This window comes from Bidens hawaiensis, unplaced genomic scaffold (assembly GCF_021521415.1).
Source record: "Bidens hawaiensis isolate Kalapana, Puna unplaced genomic scaffold, B.hawaiensis_p1.1 tig00026906_1, whole genome shotgun sequence".
NCBI classification, from domain to species: domain Eukaryota; kingdom Viridiplantae; phylum Streptophyta; class Magnoliopsida; order Asterales; family Asteraceae; genus Bidens; species Bidens hawaiensis.
Genome location: NW_027494344.1, coordinates 65,057 through 83,595, shown reverse-complemented (window position 1 = coordinate 83,595; position 18,539 = coordinate 65,057). Strand labels below are relative to the sequence as shown.

General features: G+C 36.3%; 3 protein-coding genes across 3 annotated transcripts; all 3 read right to left on the bottom strand.

Annotated features, from left to right (window-relative positions):
- Positions 1-3,484: 3,484 nt before the first annotated feature.
- On the bottom strand, positions 3,485-5,846 carry LOC143574398 (potassium transporter 5-like). The gene is made up of 2 exons (XM_077059039.1): positions 5,402-5,846; positions 3,485-4,410 (listed from the first exon to the last, which is right to left on the bottom strand). Exons 1-2 carry the CDS (start codon positions 5,811-5,813, stop codon positions 3,551-3,553), a joined length of 1,272 nt encoding a protein of 423 aa, XP_076915154.1. The 5' UTR covers positions 5,814-5,846; the 3' UTR covers positions 3,485-3,550.
- A 43-nt stretch (positions 5,847-5,889) lies between these two features.
- Positions 5,890-8,452, bottom strand: LOC143574392 (potassium transporter 19-like). Its single transcript, XM_077059033.1, has 5 exons — positions 8,258-8,452; positions 7,365-7,584; positions 6,388-6,636; positions 6,247-6,297; positions 5,890-6,164 (listed from the first exon to the last, which is right to left on the bottom strand). Exons 1-5 carry the CDS (start codon positions 8,450-8,452, stop codon positions 5,890-5,892), a joined length of 990 nt encoding a protein of 329 aa, XP_076915148.1.
- Positions 8,453-10,704: 2,252 nt separating this feature from the next.
- LOC143574397 (potassium transporter 19-like) lies at positions 10,705-16,493 on the bottom strand. The gene is made up of 7 exons (XM_077059038.1): positions 16,165-16,493; positions 15,391-15,610; positions 14,101-14,349; positions 13,964-14,014; positions 12,847-13,107; positions 12,057-12,479; positions 10,705-11,755 (listed from the first exon to the last, which is right to left on the bottom strand). Exons 1-7 carry the CDS (start codon positions 16,396-16,398, stop codon positions 10,896-10,898), a joined length of 2,298 nt encoding a protein of 765 aa, XP_076915153.1. The 5' UTR covers positions 16,399-16,493; the 3' UTR covers positions 10,705-10,895.
- Between the last annotated feature and the right edge of the window lie 2,046 nt (positions 16,494-18,539).

The window sequence follows — 18,539 nt, the reverse complement described above, 5'->3', positions numbered from 1 at the left end:
CAAGCCCCCCAAGTCCAGCGTTGCTCCTGGGCGCGCAAGCGTCTAGGTGGAGCGCTGGACTTTATAAGGTGTGAGGCGGTTTTTTCCCTTTTCTTTGGCCGTGTCTTTATTGTCTTTTGAGTTTTGGGAGGTTTTCTTCATGATGGTGACATGTTGTAATAAAAGCCTGCGCGCGAGGCGACTTACAAGCTATGAGAATAATAAAGCCTGCGCGCGTGGCGTCTTACAAGCTATGAGAATAATAAAGCCTGCGCGTAAGGCGACTTACGAGCTATAATAATAATGAAACTAGCGCGTGAGGCGACTTACGAGCTATAAGAATAATGACAGCTTGCGCGAGTTGCGGCTTACGAGCTATGATAATAATAAAGCTTGCGCGTGAGGCGACTTACGAGCTATAATAATAATGGAGCCTGCGCGCAAGGCGACTTATGAGCTATAACAATAATGGAGCCTGCGCGCAAGGCGACTTATGAGCTGTAATAATAATGAAACTGGCGCGTGAGGCGACTTACGAGCTATAAGAATAATGACAGCTTGCGCGAGTTGCGGCTTACGAGCTATGATAATAATGAAGCTTGCGCGTGAGGCGTCTTACGAGCTATAAGAATAATAACAGCTTGCGCGCGAGGCGTCTTACGAGCTGTATAAATAATAAAAGCTTGCGCGTGAGGCGCCTTACGAGCTATAAGAATAATAACAGCTTGCGCGCGAGGCGTCTTATGAGCCGTATGAATAATAAAGCCAGCGCGTGAGGCGACTTACGGGCTGTAAGAATAATGAAGCTTGCGCGTGAGGCGGCTTACGAGCTATAATAATAGAGCTTGCGCGCGAGGCGTCTTACGAGCTAAAAAAATAATAACAGCTTGTGCGCGAGGCGTCTTATGAGCTGTATGAATAATAAAGCCTGCGCGTGAGGCGACTTACGGGCTGTAAGAATAATGAAGCTTGCGCGTGAGGCGGCTTACGAGCTATAATAATAGAGCTTGCGCGCGAGGCGTCTTACGAGCTAAAAGAATAATAACAGCTTGCGCGCGAGGCGTCTTATGAGCTGTATGAATAATAAAGCCTGCGCGTGAGGCGACTTACGGGCTGTAATAATAGTAGAGCTCGCGCGTGAGGCGGCTTACGAGCTACTTTATGTCCCGCGCCACGTGCAAATGTTGCATGCGCGTGCGCGTAGACTTTGGTTTTGTGTTATGCGCCACGCGCAGATGTTGCATGCTCGTGCGCGTAGACAGTGATGTGTGAGCATGTGATGCGTAAGCATGTGTAATATGCGTGACCATATGTGATGCGTGAGCATATGGTATGAGGATTCCCAACCTTGAAGTTTGGCGCGTAGCCATATGGGATATTATGAGGATTCCCAACCTTGAAGTTTGGCGCGTACCCATATGGGATATTATGAGGATTCTCAACCTTGAAGTTTGGCGCGTAGCCATATGGGATATTATGAGGATTCCCAACCTTGAAGTTTGGCGCGTAGCCATATGGGATATTATGAGGATTCCCAACCTTTGAGGTTTGGCGCGTAGCCATATGGGATATTATGAGGATTCCCAACCTTTGAAGTTTGGCGCGTAGCCATATGGGATATTATGAGGATTCCTAACCTTGAAGTTTGGCGTGTAGCCATATGGGATATTATGAGGATTCCCAACCTTTGAAGTTTGGCGCGTAGCCATATGGGATATTATGAGGATTCCCAACCTTTGAAGTTTGGCGCGTAGCCATATGGGATATTATGAGGATTCCCAACCTTGAAGTTTGGCGCGTAGCCATATGGGATATTATGAGGATTCCCAACCTTGAAGTTTGGCGTGTAGCCATATGGGATATTATGAGGATTCCCAACCTTTAAGTTTGGCGCGTAGCCATATGGGATATTATGAGGATTCCCAACCTTTGAAGTTTGGCGCGTAGCCATATGGGATATTATGAGGATTCCCAACCTTTGAAGTTTGGCGCGAGGCCTGATGCGCGCATGCACGGCGATGGAGTGGTGACTCGTGAGTGCGCGTGCATGGCGGAGGTCTCTTACGCAAAACCCAGATGGTGGTTTCCGCGGCGGCACATGCACGGCTGCGGAGTGAGAATCCGCGGGCGCGCGTACATGGCGGCGGAAGTCTGGTAATTTCTGGATCTGCAATTTTAGAGTCAGATCTGCAACTTTAGACCTAAAATCCAGGTCTGTAACCTAGACCTAGATCTGTAAATCAGACCTAGATAGATCTTAAGCTCGGAGCAGATTTAAAACCATCACAGATCCGGAGACCTGATCATTTGAATCAGGCCGTTTCTTCTTGCCCAGATCTGGAAGCCTCTTTTTAGATCTATGGATCTTTTTGAGCTTTAATAGAACAAGCCTTGAAGCCTTTTTCTGTAAACTTCCAGATCTGGGTTTTTCCTGGGAGAGATCCGACAGCCGAGATGAAGATCGAAGGGTAGTTCGTTGCCGTCCCACGGATGGCGCCAATGTCGAAGCACGAAATGAATCTGACCTGATCCATGACGATGTTTCCACGGATTTTCGAGATGAACGAACCACGTCTTGATCTTCTTCTTCAGCTGCTTGAGACCTGCAATGGTTTTTGGGGGTGTGGAGGTGACTGCTAAGATATCCTAAGGATTTCTTGTTCACAGACACAAAAAAGTGGTGGTGGCTCTTATTGAGCATGACCCCTTAATAAGGAGGTGGAGACCTCCTTATATAGAGAGCCTCATGGCCACCATCATGATACCCTAATGGGCATAGCCCAGTTAGGGTTACCTCCACAAAACCCCCTCAGCCCAATAACATTGTATTAGTCCATGTAATAAAATAAGCCAAACATAATAGATTTAGGGTCGTAGAACCGGGTTTTAGTACCATACCCCTACAAATACGTTTATATGTGCTCTAAATTTCTAATCATATGCTTTTGTCTGTTCTGTTATGTTGGGCTTCATGAAGTTCATTATGAACGTTCACACCTTCCTTATTACTCCGACATGGTTTCCTTCTATTTCTTCACTCCAAACTAGTTGTTGATTGCAAGGCTTTGGGTTCATGGTTTCGTGATTGAATCTAACGGCTCTTTTTTCTACAAACATCCGATCGTGCTTAGGCTATAAATTGAGACATTGGTTGGAGTCAAGCCATACACACAATTAGCAACAATGTAGTACACGGGTGTTCTTGTCCCTTTTTTTTAGAGTTTCACATTTGATTCGCTTTTGTATTTGCTTTAAGCTTTAAATTATTGTTTCATATACCTTGATCTTGTGACTATTGATTGTGGTTATCTCTCATTGCAATCTAGTGATTTGTAACAAAATGAGTTGGCTTTCAAATAAGCCAAATTCATTAACCTTGACACACCCAAAATTCAATAACAATAACTAATTAACACATAATATTTTCATTCTTCCATTTCAGGAAAAAAAAAAGACATAAATTATTAACCTTAGCATGAAAAACTCAAAAAACCACATAAAAAAAACCTTATGTCATATCTATGTTTAATGAAACATTCTTCATGGATTACTTCTTCATCAACACATTACCTTATAGCTCATAAGTCATTCCAACCTTCAACAACTTCTTATGAGGAACATCAAACACACTATAACTTTGCCTCAAGTTCTTCTTCATGAAATTATAAGCATAATTGATCAAGAACCTTTTCCCAATCGAAGACCCTTCCCTAGACACAATCTCGTGCTCTCCCACTAAATGCACAACTCCAGATCGCCAAGCCATGTCTAGTTTCACAACATCCTCATTTACTAAACTAGCATTTTGTGGTTCGGTTCCATAATCATATTTGATATAATCCGTCAAGCGTTCAATCAAAATCTTCTCAAATGACTCTTTCTCATTCCGTACATCTGTGTACCCGTACCTAACCACACACCTAAACACATACAACTCGTTTGGCTTCACTCTTCTGAACAAGAACCGCTCTTCTGGTGCCACCCTACTAACTGGCAACGACTTGATGGACACGAACACAATAACCGAATGTAAAGCAGGCACGTTGTCAACATAGTGTTTAAAGATTGGTGGAATGCCATGGGCGAGCTCGGAATAGAAAATAGCAAGTCCACCCATGTGACTAATGCTGGTGTCCATAACAATGTCTTTTATGGCTTCATGTGACACTTTGCGCTCGAGTTCATAGTTGTATTTTGCTCGGTGAACATAGTTCCAAGTGCACATTATGAACACTAGCGCGAGAGCAAATGAAAATGGTAAGTATCCACCATTGGCAAATTTATATAGAACCGCACTTAAGTAGAGATATTCTGTGAAGCTAATCACAAGCACATAACACATCACTAGAAGTATATTGGTTTTCCATATAACAAGCATGATCACCACCAAAAATCCAGATGTTAGCGTCTCGGCAAATACCACCGCGATTCCTACATAAATACGAGGCAGAAGTACGAGTAACATGTTAGAAAATAAAAACCACCACAAACTGTTTGATTATGCAAATTTTAGTGTGTATGTGTATGTACAAATAATGACTATAATGTTACATCCGAGTATTTAATTACTTGATTTTTTTAAACAAACATGAATTTTATTTAGCTTTTCTCATGGAAACACTATATAATAGGGGTGTGCATAAAACCGAAAAAACCGAATCAAAACCGATAAAACCTAAAAAAAAAAACAAACCGAATTGAAACCGACGGTTAGGTTTTGAACTTTAGCAAAAACCAAAATATTGGTTTTGGTTCGGTTTTGAATTTTGTTAAGAACCGAAAAAACAAAACCGAACCGAAATAACCAAAAAATTAAAATAACCATAATACTTAACCGTAACAATTAAAACAACATATACCGATGACCATTTGTTTAGATTTAACATATAGTTAATAACAAATATATTTGGTTGCTACATATAATAACTAATAATACTAGTACTTTTAGGTTTGATTTTGTTTTTGATTTTAAATGTATTTTTTCTTAGCTTTTAATATTTAAAGCCCAGATATTCAATATTATATTAATCATTAGTTTAAAGGGAAAAAAATATCATGCCTAATTTCAATATCTTGAGTCAATGTTTTTTTTTTAGCCCAAAATGTTTTGGCTCGATTAGCAACACCGAAAAACCCGCATCCAAAACCGAACCGTACCCAAAAATCGAAAACCGATACCAAACGCTTTTAAAAGATCATAAAACCGAAGGTTTGGTTTTTGGTTCGGATTTAGTCATACGGTTTTAGTCAATATAAATATACAGTGTTTTATTTTTCTTTTTGTTCTAATGATATTATAATATTATTATGTATTATCTAATGACTGTATATTAATCATGATATCTTATCTTTATCATGTTCCCTGACCCGACCCGAAAATTATAACGTTTGGTTGTTAGAAATTTGATGTCGAAACTCTTACCATAAGCATTGCCGATCTTTTCAGTAGTTCTAAACGTGGCAGTAACTAAAACACAACCGGTCATTAGAAGGTAATTAATTTCCGGTATGTAAACTTGTCCTTCATACTTGTCCGAAGTATGCACAACTTGAACCCGAGGAAAACATCCTAACGAAAGCGATTGTTTGATGATGGAGAATGTCCCAGATATCATAGCCTGACTTGCTATAATTGCGGCCAAGACAGCCATTACGAACATCGGCCAGTACAAGGCACTTGGAAGCGACTTATAGAACGTGTCAGCAACTTGTTCACTATTGTTTCTTAGCCATGCTGCCTGGCCACCATACGAGGTGATTACAGCCGGATAAACCACGCAACCCATGCTTATTTGTATCGATTTGACTGTAAAGTGTCCAAGATCCGCAAACATAGCCTCGGTTCCTATTACAATTTAACCACATATTATATAATCTAATAAAATTGTAACAAAATTACCAAAATTATTATTACCAAGTTGTACCTGTAATGGAAAGAATTACTCCACCAAGCGAAATCCATGCATCTTTTCCATTTCGTTTGAAATAATCGAAAATGTATTTAGGATTTATGGCTTTGACAACTAAAGGGTCGAACTTGATGAAATTGTATACACCAATGCCAGTAATGAGCGAGAACCATACACAAAGGATCGGGGCAAAAGTGTAGCCAACTCTATCAGTTCCGAATCTTTGGACCATGAATAAAGTTATCAAGATCAAGACTGATATTATGACAATCCTCCCTGCATAGATCCATATCTAATATGTTAGAAATTTGTGTTTTATTTCTTTTTGACAGAGTTGGGTCGAATGTTTTAAATTTACCTTCTGTCATGTAATCGGTTGCCTCCTTAAGTCCTGATACAGCAGATAATACTATATAGAAAATTAGATACATTAGAAATTATTAAAATTTTCGATGCAAGCAAGTGCATGAGAACAATAAGAAAGAGTAAAAGTAATCACTGGATATGGAAGGAGTGAGGATGCCATCACCAATGACCATAGAATTCCCGAGCATAGCAACAAAAAGAAGTGCATACTTAGCAAAGTTGCTTTGCTCGAGATTGTTCTTGATCTTTGATGATATTTTGTTCCGATTGTTTGGCAACTCAAGTTGATAATTTGAGACATCTTGGTCCTCTGGTTGCTCGCTCGGGATTAAACCTACCTTTGCATATCGACACAATTTCGAATACAACGCAAAAGTACCTCCTGTTATATATATTCAAAAGAAATTCATTAGGACTATTTTGACTACCATGTGCTATAAAAATACCAATGATTCATATATAGATAGTCTAGAAAAACAAGAGCATACAATTGTTTAAAAAACAAGACACAAGTTAGCTGATTAATGCAATTTTGTATTGGGAAAAAAGTTGTGTGTAACAAATTAATCTAATCTACAATTTCATATTTCTTCACATTTTATAGAAAAACAGCAACAAATTAGCTGATTTTATGCAATTTTGATTTTTGATTTCGGAAAAAATTGTGTGTAACAAATTAATCTACAATTTCATATTTCTTCACATTTTATAGAAAAATAATACATGCATGCATGCATACATACATGCATGCATACATATACACACATACATACATATTTTTTGAAAAGCCACTATATTAACACAGGAAAACCCAAGTAAGTTACCAATGCTCCACACATACACGCATGCACGCGTTAAACATATATACATACATGTATACATATAATCCAATCGCGTATTAATACTCGTTAAACAAAATATAAATATATATATAAACTAACAATTAAGTAAAAACAAAATAGTGACTAAAGAGCTTTAAATGCGTAGATATTACTTAATGAATGCTTTGAGATGTTTTCTAAATTCATAATTAAACATTATAGAGATTAAGTGCTAATTTGATATAATCAACACAAACACAGAATTAATCAAGAATAAATGCCTACATACCGTCACCGTTGTCGTTGGCATGCAAAACAATTGTCACGTACTTAATAACTGGAATTAATGTGATGGTGTAGAAGATCAAAGACAAAACACCCAAGATGTCATCTTGGTGTTTGATCCCATTAGTAAATGTGCTCGAGAACACGTACAATGGTGATGTCCCAAGGTCCCCATAGACCACCCCAATACTTTGGAAGGCAAGTCTTAGTATTACTCCCCAATCCTTAATTTACACAAATATTTCATTTTCAATAATATTATATTAAAAACATAATAAAAAGTATTTTATTAATGAGAAAATTACAGAAATAAACAATTTAACCAATTTTTTTCTAGACACTGAAATTTAGCCTCCAACCTTAATAGACATTTAGATTGAGCAAACCAGGATTCGCCACGTACCCCCAACCGGCTAAAATATGAAAGGCGACTAAGCCTTTGCGGTCACTCTTTGGACTTTGAAAATCATGAAAGTGACCTCGGACCAGTCAGAAACTGTCACGTGTTTAAATTCGGCTAAATTTAGCCTACAAGTCTTAGCCGCCTCGTTGTAGGCTAAAACACGATGTTGGCATAGCCGACATCTCCTTTTCTAGCCGCTAAAAAGGAGAAGGCGGTTAAGACTTGTAAGCTAAATTTAGTCGGCTTTAGACACGTGACAGTTTTCGATCGGTCTAATGTCACTTTTCATGATTTTCTACATTGCTGAAAAAGTGGCGGCTAAAGTTTAACCGCCTTCCATATATTTAGCCGTCTTGAGGTACGTGGTGAAACCTGATTGGCTCAATTTAAACTACTATTAAGGTTAGAGGCTGTGTCTATTTTTTAAAAAATTTATTCAAACTTGATTATTTATGTAATTTTCCATTTATTAATCAATATGTACTAATATTAACCTTGGTATTATGGTGACCGTGGTGGCCATGGATGTTAGCAGCCTCAATATCTAACGAATCATGACGCTTCAAGCCGTTAACTTCGTTAAGTAGATGATCAGGTGTTTGTTCCAAATTGATTTCTTCATTGTTGTCTTCTTCGTCTTGAATGTTAACTGTGCTATCGTTTCGTTGGCTGCCGCTAGGGGTAACCATGGTGTAACGAAGTGAAAAATAAAACTATACAGATGGTGGATGTTATATATACAGGAACGATAAGAGTTATGACGGTGCTAAGCAGCTTCTCTACAGAAAATAGAATTTGTGTTAGTTAATATATCCTATATTTACTCTATACGCGTACATTAATTCTTTATTAATGATTATTTAGTATTTTTCATTATTGGCATATCTTACATTTGACTTGATCTAGTTATCCATGACAAATTGTGATTTAAATTGGAGATAAGTACGTGAGATATGTATGCATATACTACTATTTTATATAAAATAATAATACGTTTAGTGGGATTAAACTCAAAGATTTATATCAGTATAATAAAAATATGTATATCTTTAATGAGATTTTATATACCGTTTTTCTACAAAATTTATCTATAAACATTTTTAGTGTAAGAGAGATGAATTAATATGGAAAAAATTAATCAATAATATTTATAGGTCTAATAAGATAAAAATAAGAAGAAAATATAAATGACTAAGAATTATATTCACCCATGTATTCATTCAACATTTATGGATCCATGGAGGTCTCATTCAATCTCTTTCAAATCTGTAATATAAAAACGTGTTTTAGTCATGCTAATTTTATATATGATGTTCTGTTTTCATGTCATTTATAATGAATCATCTTATCATCTTTTGTTAGAATTCGTTAATTCATTAAATGATATGATTATTAAAACTTATAAAAATCACTAGGTACATCTTTTTGTGATTATGAAGAAATTGTGTGAGAATGCAACACGTATTCGTATAAATATTCCATTATAAAATAAAATTTATTAAACTATTTAATTTGATATATATAGGTTTCTTTTTTAATTTAATAATTTAATTTATGTAGTTTAATTGTATTTCTTTTGAGTTTCCCGTGCATTACATGGGTTCTAAAGCTAGTACTATTTTATATAATATAATAATACGTTTAGTGGGATTAAACTCAAAGATTATAATTAGATGACAAATTGATTTTTTTTAAATTGTTAACTTTTGAAATTTTGTGGAACAAACTCCTTACTCTCAAGCTACTACCAAATAGTCGTGGTTTTATGCTGCCATAAGTACCGTAAATGGGAGATCGCGTTTGGTGATTTTGGGTTTCAAATTAGGACCAAATCCATGTGTACGAACTGAGTTCGTAGGATACCATGCATCGAAAAGGACCAAGGTGTTATCGAGGGTTGCCAAGACATGTACAAAAATGATTTGTTTCTGGTCGATAATTTGAAAGTGATGGACAGTGGCATTTTGGGTTCGAACATATGGAAACCTAGAGATCGATTTGCGCCCACTCTTAAAATGTATTATTGTTTTTGGGGCTAATATATATGCTTAATGAAAACTATGTTATGGTTTTAAAGATTATGAAAAATCCTTTGCAAATCCACATTGTGTCTAATTCTTCTACACACCAATATGAAAACGTTTTATTGAATATGCATATACGAGTTTACATTTATACATTAGTATGATGTTGTATAAGTTTTACGTATGATTAGATTTATGAATATGGACGGTTATGAGGATATATGTTTATGGTTTTATGGTTATGCACTGGTTAGTCAACTCATTATATTTGATCTACAGCGAGATGGCCCTTCGATTCAATTACTTGAGGAAGTCCATTTATGGGCATTATGATAATGTGCACCTCGGATGGTGGGGTGGAGAATAACGATTAACCAGGATTAATCAGAGTTAATCGGAATTAATGGGATAAGACTTTAATGTATAATTTTGTTTTATTTTGTATATCCACATACATATTTTTATATGTAATTTTTAGTTTTATATATATACATATACATTTTGAAAAAAACGAAAGTTCAATCTTTGGGATTTAATAAAAAAAAACTTTTAAGAAATGTATGAATGTATCAATTCAAGGTCACGCACATGTTTTGTATATTATTATTATTATTATTATTATTATTATTATTATTATTATTATATACAAAGTTGGTCATCTACAAGAAGTGGCTGGGCTCTTGTCTTGTGGGCTGATCAAGGTTAACAAGAAGTTGGGTTTTAGGCTGGTTGAAAAGAATAAGGCCCAATTGGGGGGTTAATTGTTATCAAGCTCTATAAAGTTAAAATGGAATGATAGCACAATTCTTATTTGAATAACCCGGAGAACCCCACTTTTAAATGTCAATAAAAACTAGTTAACACATAATATTTTCATTCTTTCATTTCAGAAATTTACACATGAATCTCAATCAAGTCAAGAGAAACCAAAACCAAAAAAAAAAGGACATAAAAAACATAAACCATAGCACAAAAGACTCAAGAAACCATATCTAAAAAGTAAACTTACTCATATATATGTTCAATTAAACATTCTTTGTGGATATGTTCCAAGCATTTGGAAAACTAGTAGTTGATCAGTTTATTTATATCTCATCAACACATTACCTTATAGTTCATAAGTCATTCCAACCTTCAACAACTTTTTATGAGGAACATCAAACACACTATAACTTTGTCTCAAGTTCTTCTTCATGAAATTATAAGCATAGTTGATCAAGAACCTTTTCCCAATCGAAGACCCTTCCCTCGACACAATCTCATGCTCTCCCACCAAATGCACGACTCCAGATCGCCAGGCTTTGTCTAGTTTCACTACATCCTCTTCAGCTATACGACCTTGTTGTGGTTCGGTTCCATAATCATATAGAATGTAATCCTTCAAGCGTTCGATCAAAATCTTCTCAAATGACTCTTTCTCATTGCGTACATCTGTGTACCCGTACCTGACCACACACCTAAAAACATACAACTCATTTGGCTTCACTCTTCTAAACAAGAATCGCTCTTCTGGTGCCACCCTACTAACTGGCAACGACTTGATGGAGACAAACACAATAACCGAATGTAAAGCAGGAACGTTGTCAACATAATGTTTAAAGATTGGTGGAATACCATGGGCAAGCTCGGAATAGAAAATAGCAAGTCCTCCCATGTGACTAATGCTCGTGTCCGTAACAATGTCTTTTATGGCTTCACGTGACACTTTGTGGTCGAGCTCATAGTTGTACTTCGCTCGGTAAACATAGTTCCAAGTGCACATTATGAACATTAGCACAAGAGCAAACGAAAATGGCAAGTATCCACCTTTACCGAATTTGTACAGAACCGCACTTAAGTAGAGATATTCCGTGGAGCTAATCACAAGCACATATAATATTACGAGAAGTATATTGGTTTTCCATATAACAAGCATGATCACCACCAAAAATCCTGATGTTAGAGTCTCAGCATATATCACCGCGATTCCTTCATAGATTAGGAGACAAAATTAGTAAGAGTTCAACGTATTAGTAAACACCACAATATATAAAATATGATAACACTAGAAAATTGTGTATCCATTATGACAAAAAAAAAGCCCCTTTAAGAGCAATTCATTTTGCGATCTCTATGCGACCGAGAGCTATTTAGTAACAGATTTTAACTGCTACAATCTCGGTCGCAGTTTCCATCGCAAATGTCTAGTTTTCTAGTAATGCAAGCACGCATTACATATTTGACAATTTCTCGTTTTTCTTTTAAATAAATGTGTAAATCGAACTCTTACCGTAAGCATTGCCGATCTTTTCAGTAGTTCTAAAGGTAGCGGTAACTAAAACACACCCAATCATAAGAAGATAATTCATTTCCGGTATGTACACTTGTCCTTCATACTTGTCCGAAGTATGCACGACTTGAACACGAGGAAAACATCCTAGAGAAAGCGATTGTTTGATGATGGAGAAAGTCCCGGATATCATAGCTTGACTTGCTATAATCGCGGCCATAACTGCCACCACGAACACAGGCCAGTATAAGGCACTTGGAAGCGACTTATAAAATGTGTCCGCAACATGTTCGTCATTCTTTCTTAACCAAGATGCCTGACCACTATAGGCTGTGATTATAGCCGGATAAACCACACAACCCATGCTTATTTGTATCGATTTGACCGTAAAATGTCCAAGATCAGCAAACATGGCCTCGGTTCCTATTACAATCAAACAAGATATTATATAGTCTAAAAGTCTAAAACCACAACAAAATCATAACTTCTTTTATACGACGTGTGAATTTCTGACACGACATGAATTTAACACGAAATTCACGGGTTTGGACATGGTAATAACAGGTGTGGGTCATTTTTAGGTCGAACATGTGAACCCATTGATAGGTTGGGTTCGCGGCCAAGCTTTTTGACCTATTTATTATTTATTTTGTTTTAAAAAGTATTAAAGTGGAAACAATAAAAAAATATAAAAAGAAAAACTTTTGAAAACTCAGATGGGTGTTGGGTTGGACCCGCTAACCCATGAACACGACATGTTTAACACCCTTTAGTTTTGATCACAATGTACCTGTAATGGCAAGAACTACTCCACCAAGTGAAATCCATGCTTCTTTTCCATTTCGCTTGAAATAATCGACAATGTATTTAGGATTAATGGCTTTGGCAACTGAAGGGTCGAACTTGATGAAATTATAAACACCAATACCAGCAATGAGCGAGAACCAAACGCAAATGATGGGGGCAAAAGCGTAGCCAACTCTATCAGTTCCAAATCTTTGGACCATGAATAAAGTTATCAAGATTATTATTGATATTATGACAATCCTCCCTGCATAAATCCATTTCCTAGACGTTAGAAAATTGTGTTTTATTTATTTTTATTGTTTTTAGAGAAGACGGGGCACCCATATGGGTAGGGTGTATGGCGTTCAAACCACATGGTAACACCACCTCATCCCATGCGGGTAAGGTTCATGGCAAAGGACTGCCACACAACATTGAATCATTACTGACATACAATCAGTTGGGTCTTATTTATTTCTATTCAAAACATCAAACCTAGCTTGAAATCGACTTCTAAACAAGCCAGCTCGACTTGGTTGCGTTTTCTAACAATATATATGAGTTCATGCTTAAGTTAAACCCAAGTTTTGGTGTTATATATTCTACTTTTCTTTATTTCTTTAATTCTATATTTTACTTAATTTACCGTGACAGATAGTGGTTAAATTGTATTATAGTAAATCTTAAATCTTAATTTATTATAGGAAAACTATATGTTAACTCGAGTAAGACTTTCTGTTTGGATTATATTTAAAATGATTATTTAATATTGAATTATTATTGTATAATAATAATAATTATTATTATTATTATAAAAATAATAATTACTTAATTAGCTGTAATTACACATGTTGTAAGAGTTCATCTGCCGATATATTTTTTATTACCTGCTATCGTAATAATCACTACTATCAATCTAAAGTGATACACAAAATCTAATAATTTAAAAGAAGAGAATTCTGATTTGCGTCAATGTGGTTTCTGGGCGGAGCACGTTTAAGCCCCTCAAACCTAAAATGACACAAATGAGTACTCGTGGTTCCAAAGCACGTTTTCTCCATAAAGATCTCAAAAAGATTAAATAAAAAAAGACACAGTCGGGTCAAATGTATTAAATTTACCTTCTGTCATGGAATCGGTTGCTTCCTTAAGTCCTGATACCGCCGATAACACTATATAGAGAATTAGATACGTTAGAAATTATAGAAATCACTGATGCTAGTAAATGAGAACAATAAGAAAGAATAAAGGCAATCACCGGATATGGAAGGAGTAAGGATGCCATCACCAACGACCATAGAAGTCCCAAGCATAGCAACAAAAAGAAGTGCGGACTTTGCAAAGTTGCTTTGCTCGAGAATGTTCTTGACCTTTGATGATATTGTGTTACGATTGTTTGGCAACTCAAGTTGATAATTTGAGACCTCTCGATCCTCTGGTTGCTCGCTTGGGATTAATCCTACCTTTGCATATCGACACAATTTCGAATACAACGCAAATGTACCACCTGTTACATATCCAAAAGAAATTCATTAGTGATTCCATAGATGGTCTAGAAAACAAGAAAATATGATTGTTATACTTCACAATCAAGTATTTTTTATACGTTTATAAGTCCAGATTATATCATGACTAATGATCCGGTTTATTATATTATATAAGTACAAGAAAATTAATACACATAATTTATATAATTTTTTATAAAAACTGATGAATAATATAGAAAAATAATGCATACATTATTTTAAATATTTTTCCCCTTGTATATATTTTAATCATTTAAGGGTGCATGCATTATGTTACAAATAAATGAACCATAAATCATTAGAAACTAATTATTTTCCTAGGTTTCGCAAAGTCAACGCATTATTACGAAATACTCGTTAATAAAATATTATGACATACAAAACCTACATTAACGTAGATCTAACCTTGATTCATCAAATCTTGGAATAAAATATTATTTTAGTTACAATCATCTATATTTTATTTGAAGGACCAACCAATCCGGTATAACCCAATTACAAAATGCAACCTTATACACATATAATCACAAACAACGTAGAGTAGCGTAAGTCCACAATCTTATGTTCTAATAAAAACCATCACAACTCAGAAGCTCACTATGATAAAACCCAGTTGGAATCAGATTCAAACTTGAGATTTAACAGTCTTTAGCTCAAGTCTTCACTTCTCATTATCATACTATCATCCCTCTTATTTGAACATTAATTCATTCATAATTATTTTTCACTAAACATTTAACCCAAATTTCATCACTAAAAAGCACGTGTTAAATACAAAGAGTTACTGGGACTGAGACACGATCTAGACTTCTACGTGAGACAGTAGTGGGGAATTTTCCGAAGTACCTTGTTAGTTGTTAGCATTGTTGCTTAACATAACAAAAAAAGGTTATATTTTTAAGTGGATATACTCATAATAATCATAATATACTTATGATATAATATTTTCTATCCAAATAAGTTCTTTGATATTGTCAAAAAAAACAAAGAATTAATCAAAAAAATAAGAAAAAAATGCATACCGTCACCGTTATCATTGGCATGCAAAACGATTGTCACGTACTTAATAACCGGAATTAATGTGATGGTGTAGAAGATCAAAGACAAAACGCCCAAGATGTCATCCGGGTGCTTGATCCCATTAATAAACGTGCTCGAGTACACGTACAAGGGTGATGTCCCGATGTCACCATAGACGACCCCAATACTTTGGAAGGCGAGTCGAAGGATCACTCCCCAATCCTTATAATTACACAAAAAAATTCATTTTGTCATTGAAAATATAAAAATATGCAAGATATAGTACCAAAATGTTCATTTCACTTTACAAAATCAAGAAAATATCCAATAGGATCTAAAATCCCATAAATATTTATTTAAAATATTGTTAGACAGTATTTTCGACCAATTACATGGTAACACGTATAAATTTGGTCGAACCAACCAGTTTTCTAAAACCGACCAAAATTTGTAATTACATATAATTGAATTTGGTGAGGACCGACAAAAATTTTCGTTAGCCATGAACATTTTTTTTGTAATTAAGTTCCGAGTAAATTTATGTCAGGACTGAGGACCAATGATATATTTTGTGAGTCCCTACCAGATTTATGTGTCCCAACCTTGTAAATATGACAGATTTCGTTGTTATAGGACGAGAAAATATGCAATTGACATGTAAAAGTGGTCGGGTCCGCCGGGTTAGTAATGGACATATAAGATTTCTTTCTTTCTTTTATTCGAGGTGGACATTCTCTTGATATATACGAGTCAAAAATTTATTAATACATGCTAACCTTAGTATTATGGTGCCCATGGTGACCACCGATTTTAGCCGCCTCGATATCTAACGAATCGTGACGCTTTAAACCAACATATTCAGGAATTAGATGATCAGGTGTTTGTTCCAAATGGATTTGTTCATTGTTTTCTTCTACTTCTTCTTCTATGTTAACGGCGTTAGAGTTTCGTCTGCTGCCACCAGGCGTGGTGGTGTTGGAGTGGCTTCGGCTGCCAGCGGGGGTATGCATGGCTAAGGGTTCCGGCTAGATGGATTGAAGTAGGAGAAAACTATGGAGATGAGTGGTGGTTATATAGGGGTTTATGAGACTATGAGAGTTTGCTTACAAGCTGGAAATTAAAAGAGAAGATGTGAATATAGTTTTTTATTTAATTTAATTTATTATGTCACACGCCTTAACTATCATGTGACTTTAAGTTTAACTTTCCAAATTTCAATATTCAATATGTTGTATACTTTTATATATCTTGAAGATGAGATTGGCTAAGGAAGTGATCATTAAACCAAAACCAAGTTGGTAAGTGGTAACTCAGTTTATTAAACCACCACTGCCACTTGAACACCACCGTCGACCACCACCATTGACTACATATATTAAATGGTATAAAACAAAAACCAAATATAAGTAAATTAGTTATAGTAATATAATAACAAAAAATACAAACAAAAAGCTAACAAGTCTTTGACTATGTGTTTGAATGCTAACACGTCGTTGACCATTTGTTTTGAGACCTAACTCATCTTTTGATCATGTGTTGGAAGTCTAACACGTCTTTGACAACGTGACGTATTAGACTTTCTAATACATGGTTAAAGATGAATTAGATTGAGACATTTTTAAATTTCTCAAAAGTTTGAAGGACAAAAATAGATCTTTTTATGTTTATTTTGAGAATTTTACCATTTATATATACATTTACAGAAGTTGAAAAATATCACGATATATATAATTTTCTAAGTTCACTACTTAAAACACTACACGTTATTGACTACACATAACCACCTTTAAACCTCTAATTACTATTACATAGTTGTTTTTTTTTGTTAATTATTGATATTAAAATATTATATTGTTAGATTAGATTATTTAGCATGCGTCCTAGGACTTGTTCTTTAACATCACATAATTATAGTTTTAAAACTCCTAATTATTCAAATTAGAGTTTTAAATGACTATATTATGAATTATTGCATTTTTGTCAACGTTTATGCCCTGATTTTCTACTCTGAAGAAACACTAACCGGACCCCGGGCAGATTACGGATAACCTGGGGGTTAGATAGATGTTTCCCACGAGGGGTTAGACCCGGCAAAGATGGTTCTTCTGATAACCTGCAAAACAGACACCGTGAGCTCGTCACCGAGAAGGGGGGGTTCCTCCTTGTGACCACCCTCCGGCGTGAGAATCAGACTAGATTGCTCTTAAATATAAATGTATATTAAGAGATTGCTAGAGCAGATATCAGATATAATATGTAATACGAGATAGTATATGATGATAATGTGATAAGATGAGATGATCATACCATTTGGGGTATTTATAGCCGAAGGTAGGTTTCCAAGGAGGTGTGGCCTGCTGAATAGTATTCCTGTTCTACCAACTGTGGCCTACGCACGTGCCATGCTGGGAGTTGGTGGGTAGGCAGCGGCTGACAGTGACCAGGCCTGCTGTGTACTATTCCTTTTCCACCAACTGCCGGCTATGCACGTGGTATGACAGGAGTTGGTGAGTAGGCAGCGGCTAATAGTGACATACAGTACAAGAGCATGCTGCTCGCCATACTGTTGTCAATGAGCTGTCGTATCTTTGGTCAGATCTTTTGCCCATACCTCGTCAGGTACAGTACAGAAGATCTTCCCGTATCGTACGGACTGGCTTATTTGGGCGGGAGAATTCCCCCTCCCGCCTTTGTGCGGGATTGTTCCCGGCTTTGCTCATTCCTTCAGGTGACAACTGAATTATTGAGAGCTAAGTGCCTTGTGCGTGTAGCCTTGCTGCGCGGGTGGCCTTCCCTGATGGCTTGTATCCGCAGCTGCGGGATCAGGCGGAGTACTTCACCATTGGGAGGCATTTCCTGCCGGAACAGCTTGCGTACTGCGCGTAAGGACGTCACGTCTCTGAGCATGGTGGATCCTTCGGATCCAGTTGGTTTCTGCGCAGACGTCTCTCTTCAAGGTGAGTCTTGCGGGTCCAACTGGGCTCTGCTAGGACCTACCTCTTAAAGTCCCCCCAGTCCAATGTTCTTCTCATGAATGTTTAATGAAGTGAGGTGAACTTTTGGACTTAAGTAAAGGGTTTTGAAAAGGGTTTAGTTTTAAGGTTTTCCATGGGGATTCTTCCCGCGGAAGTCCTTATGTCACTTGCAGAAA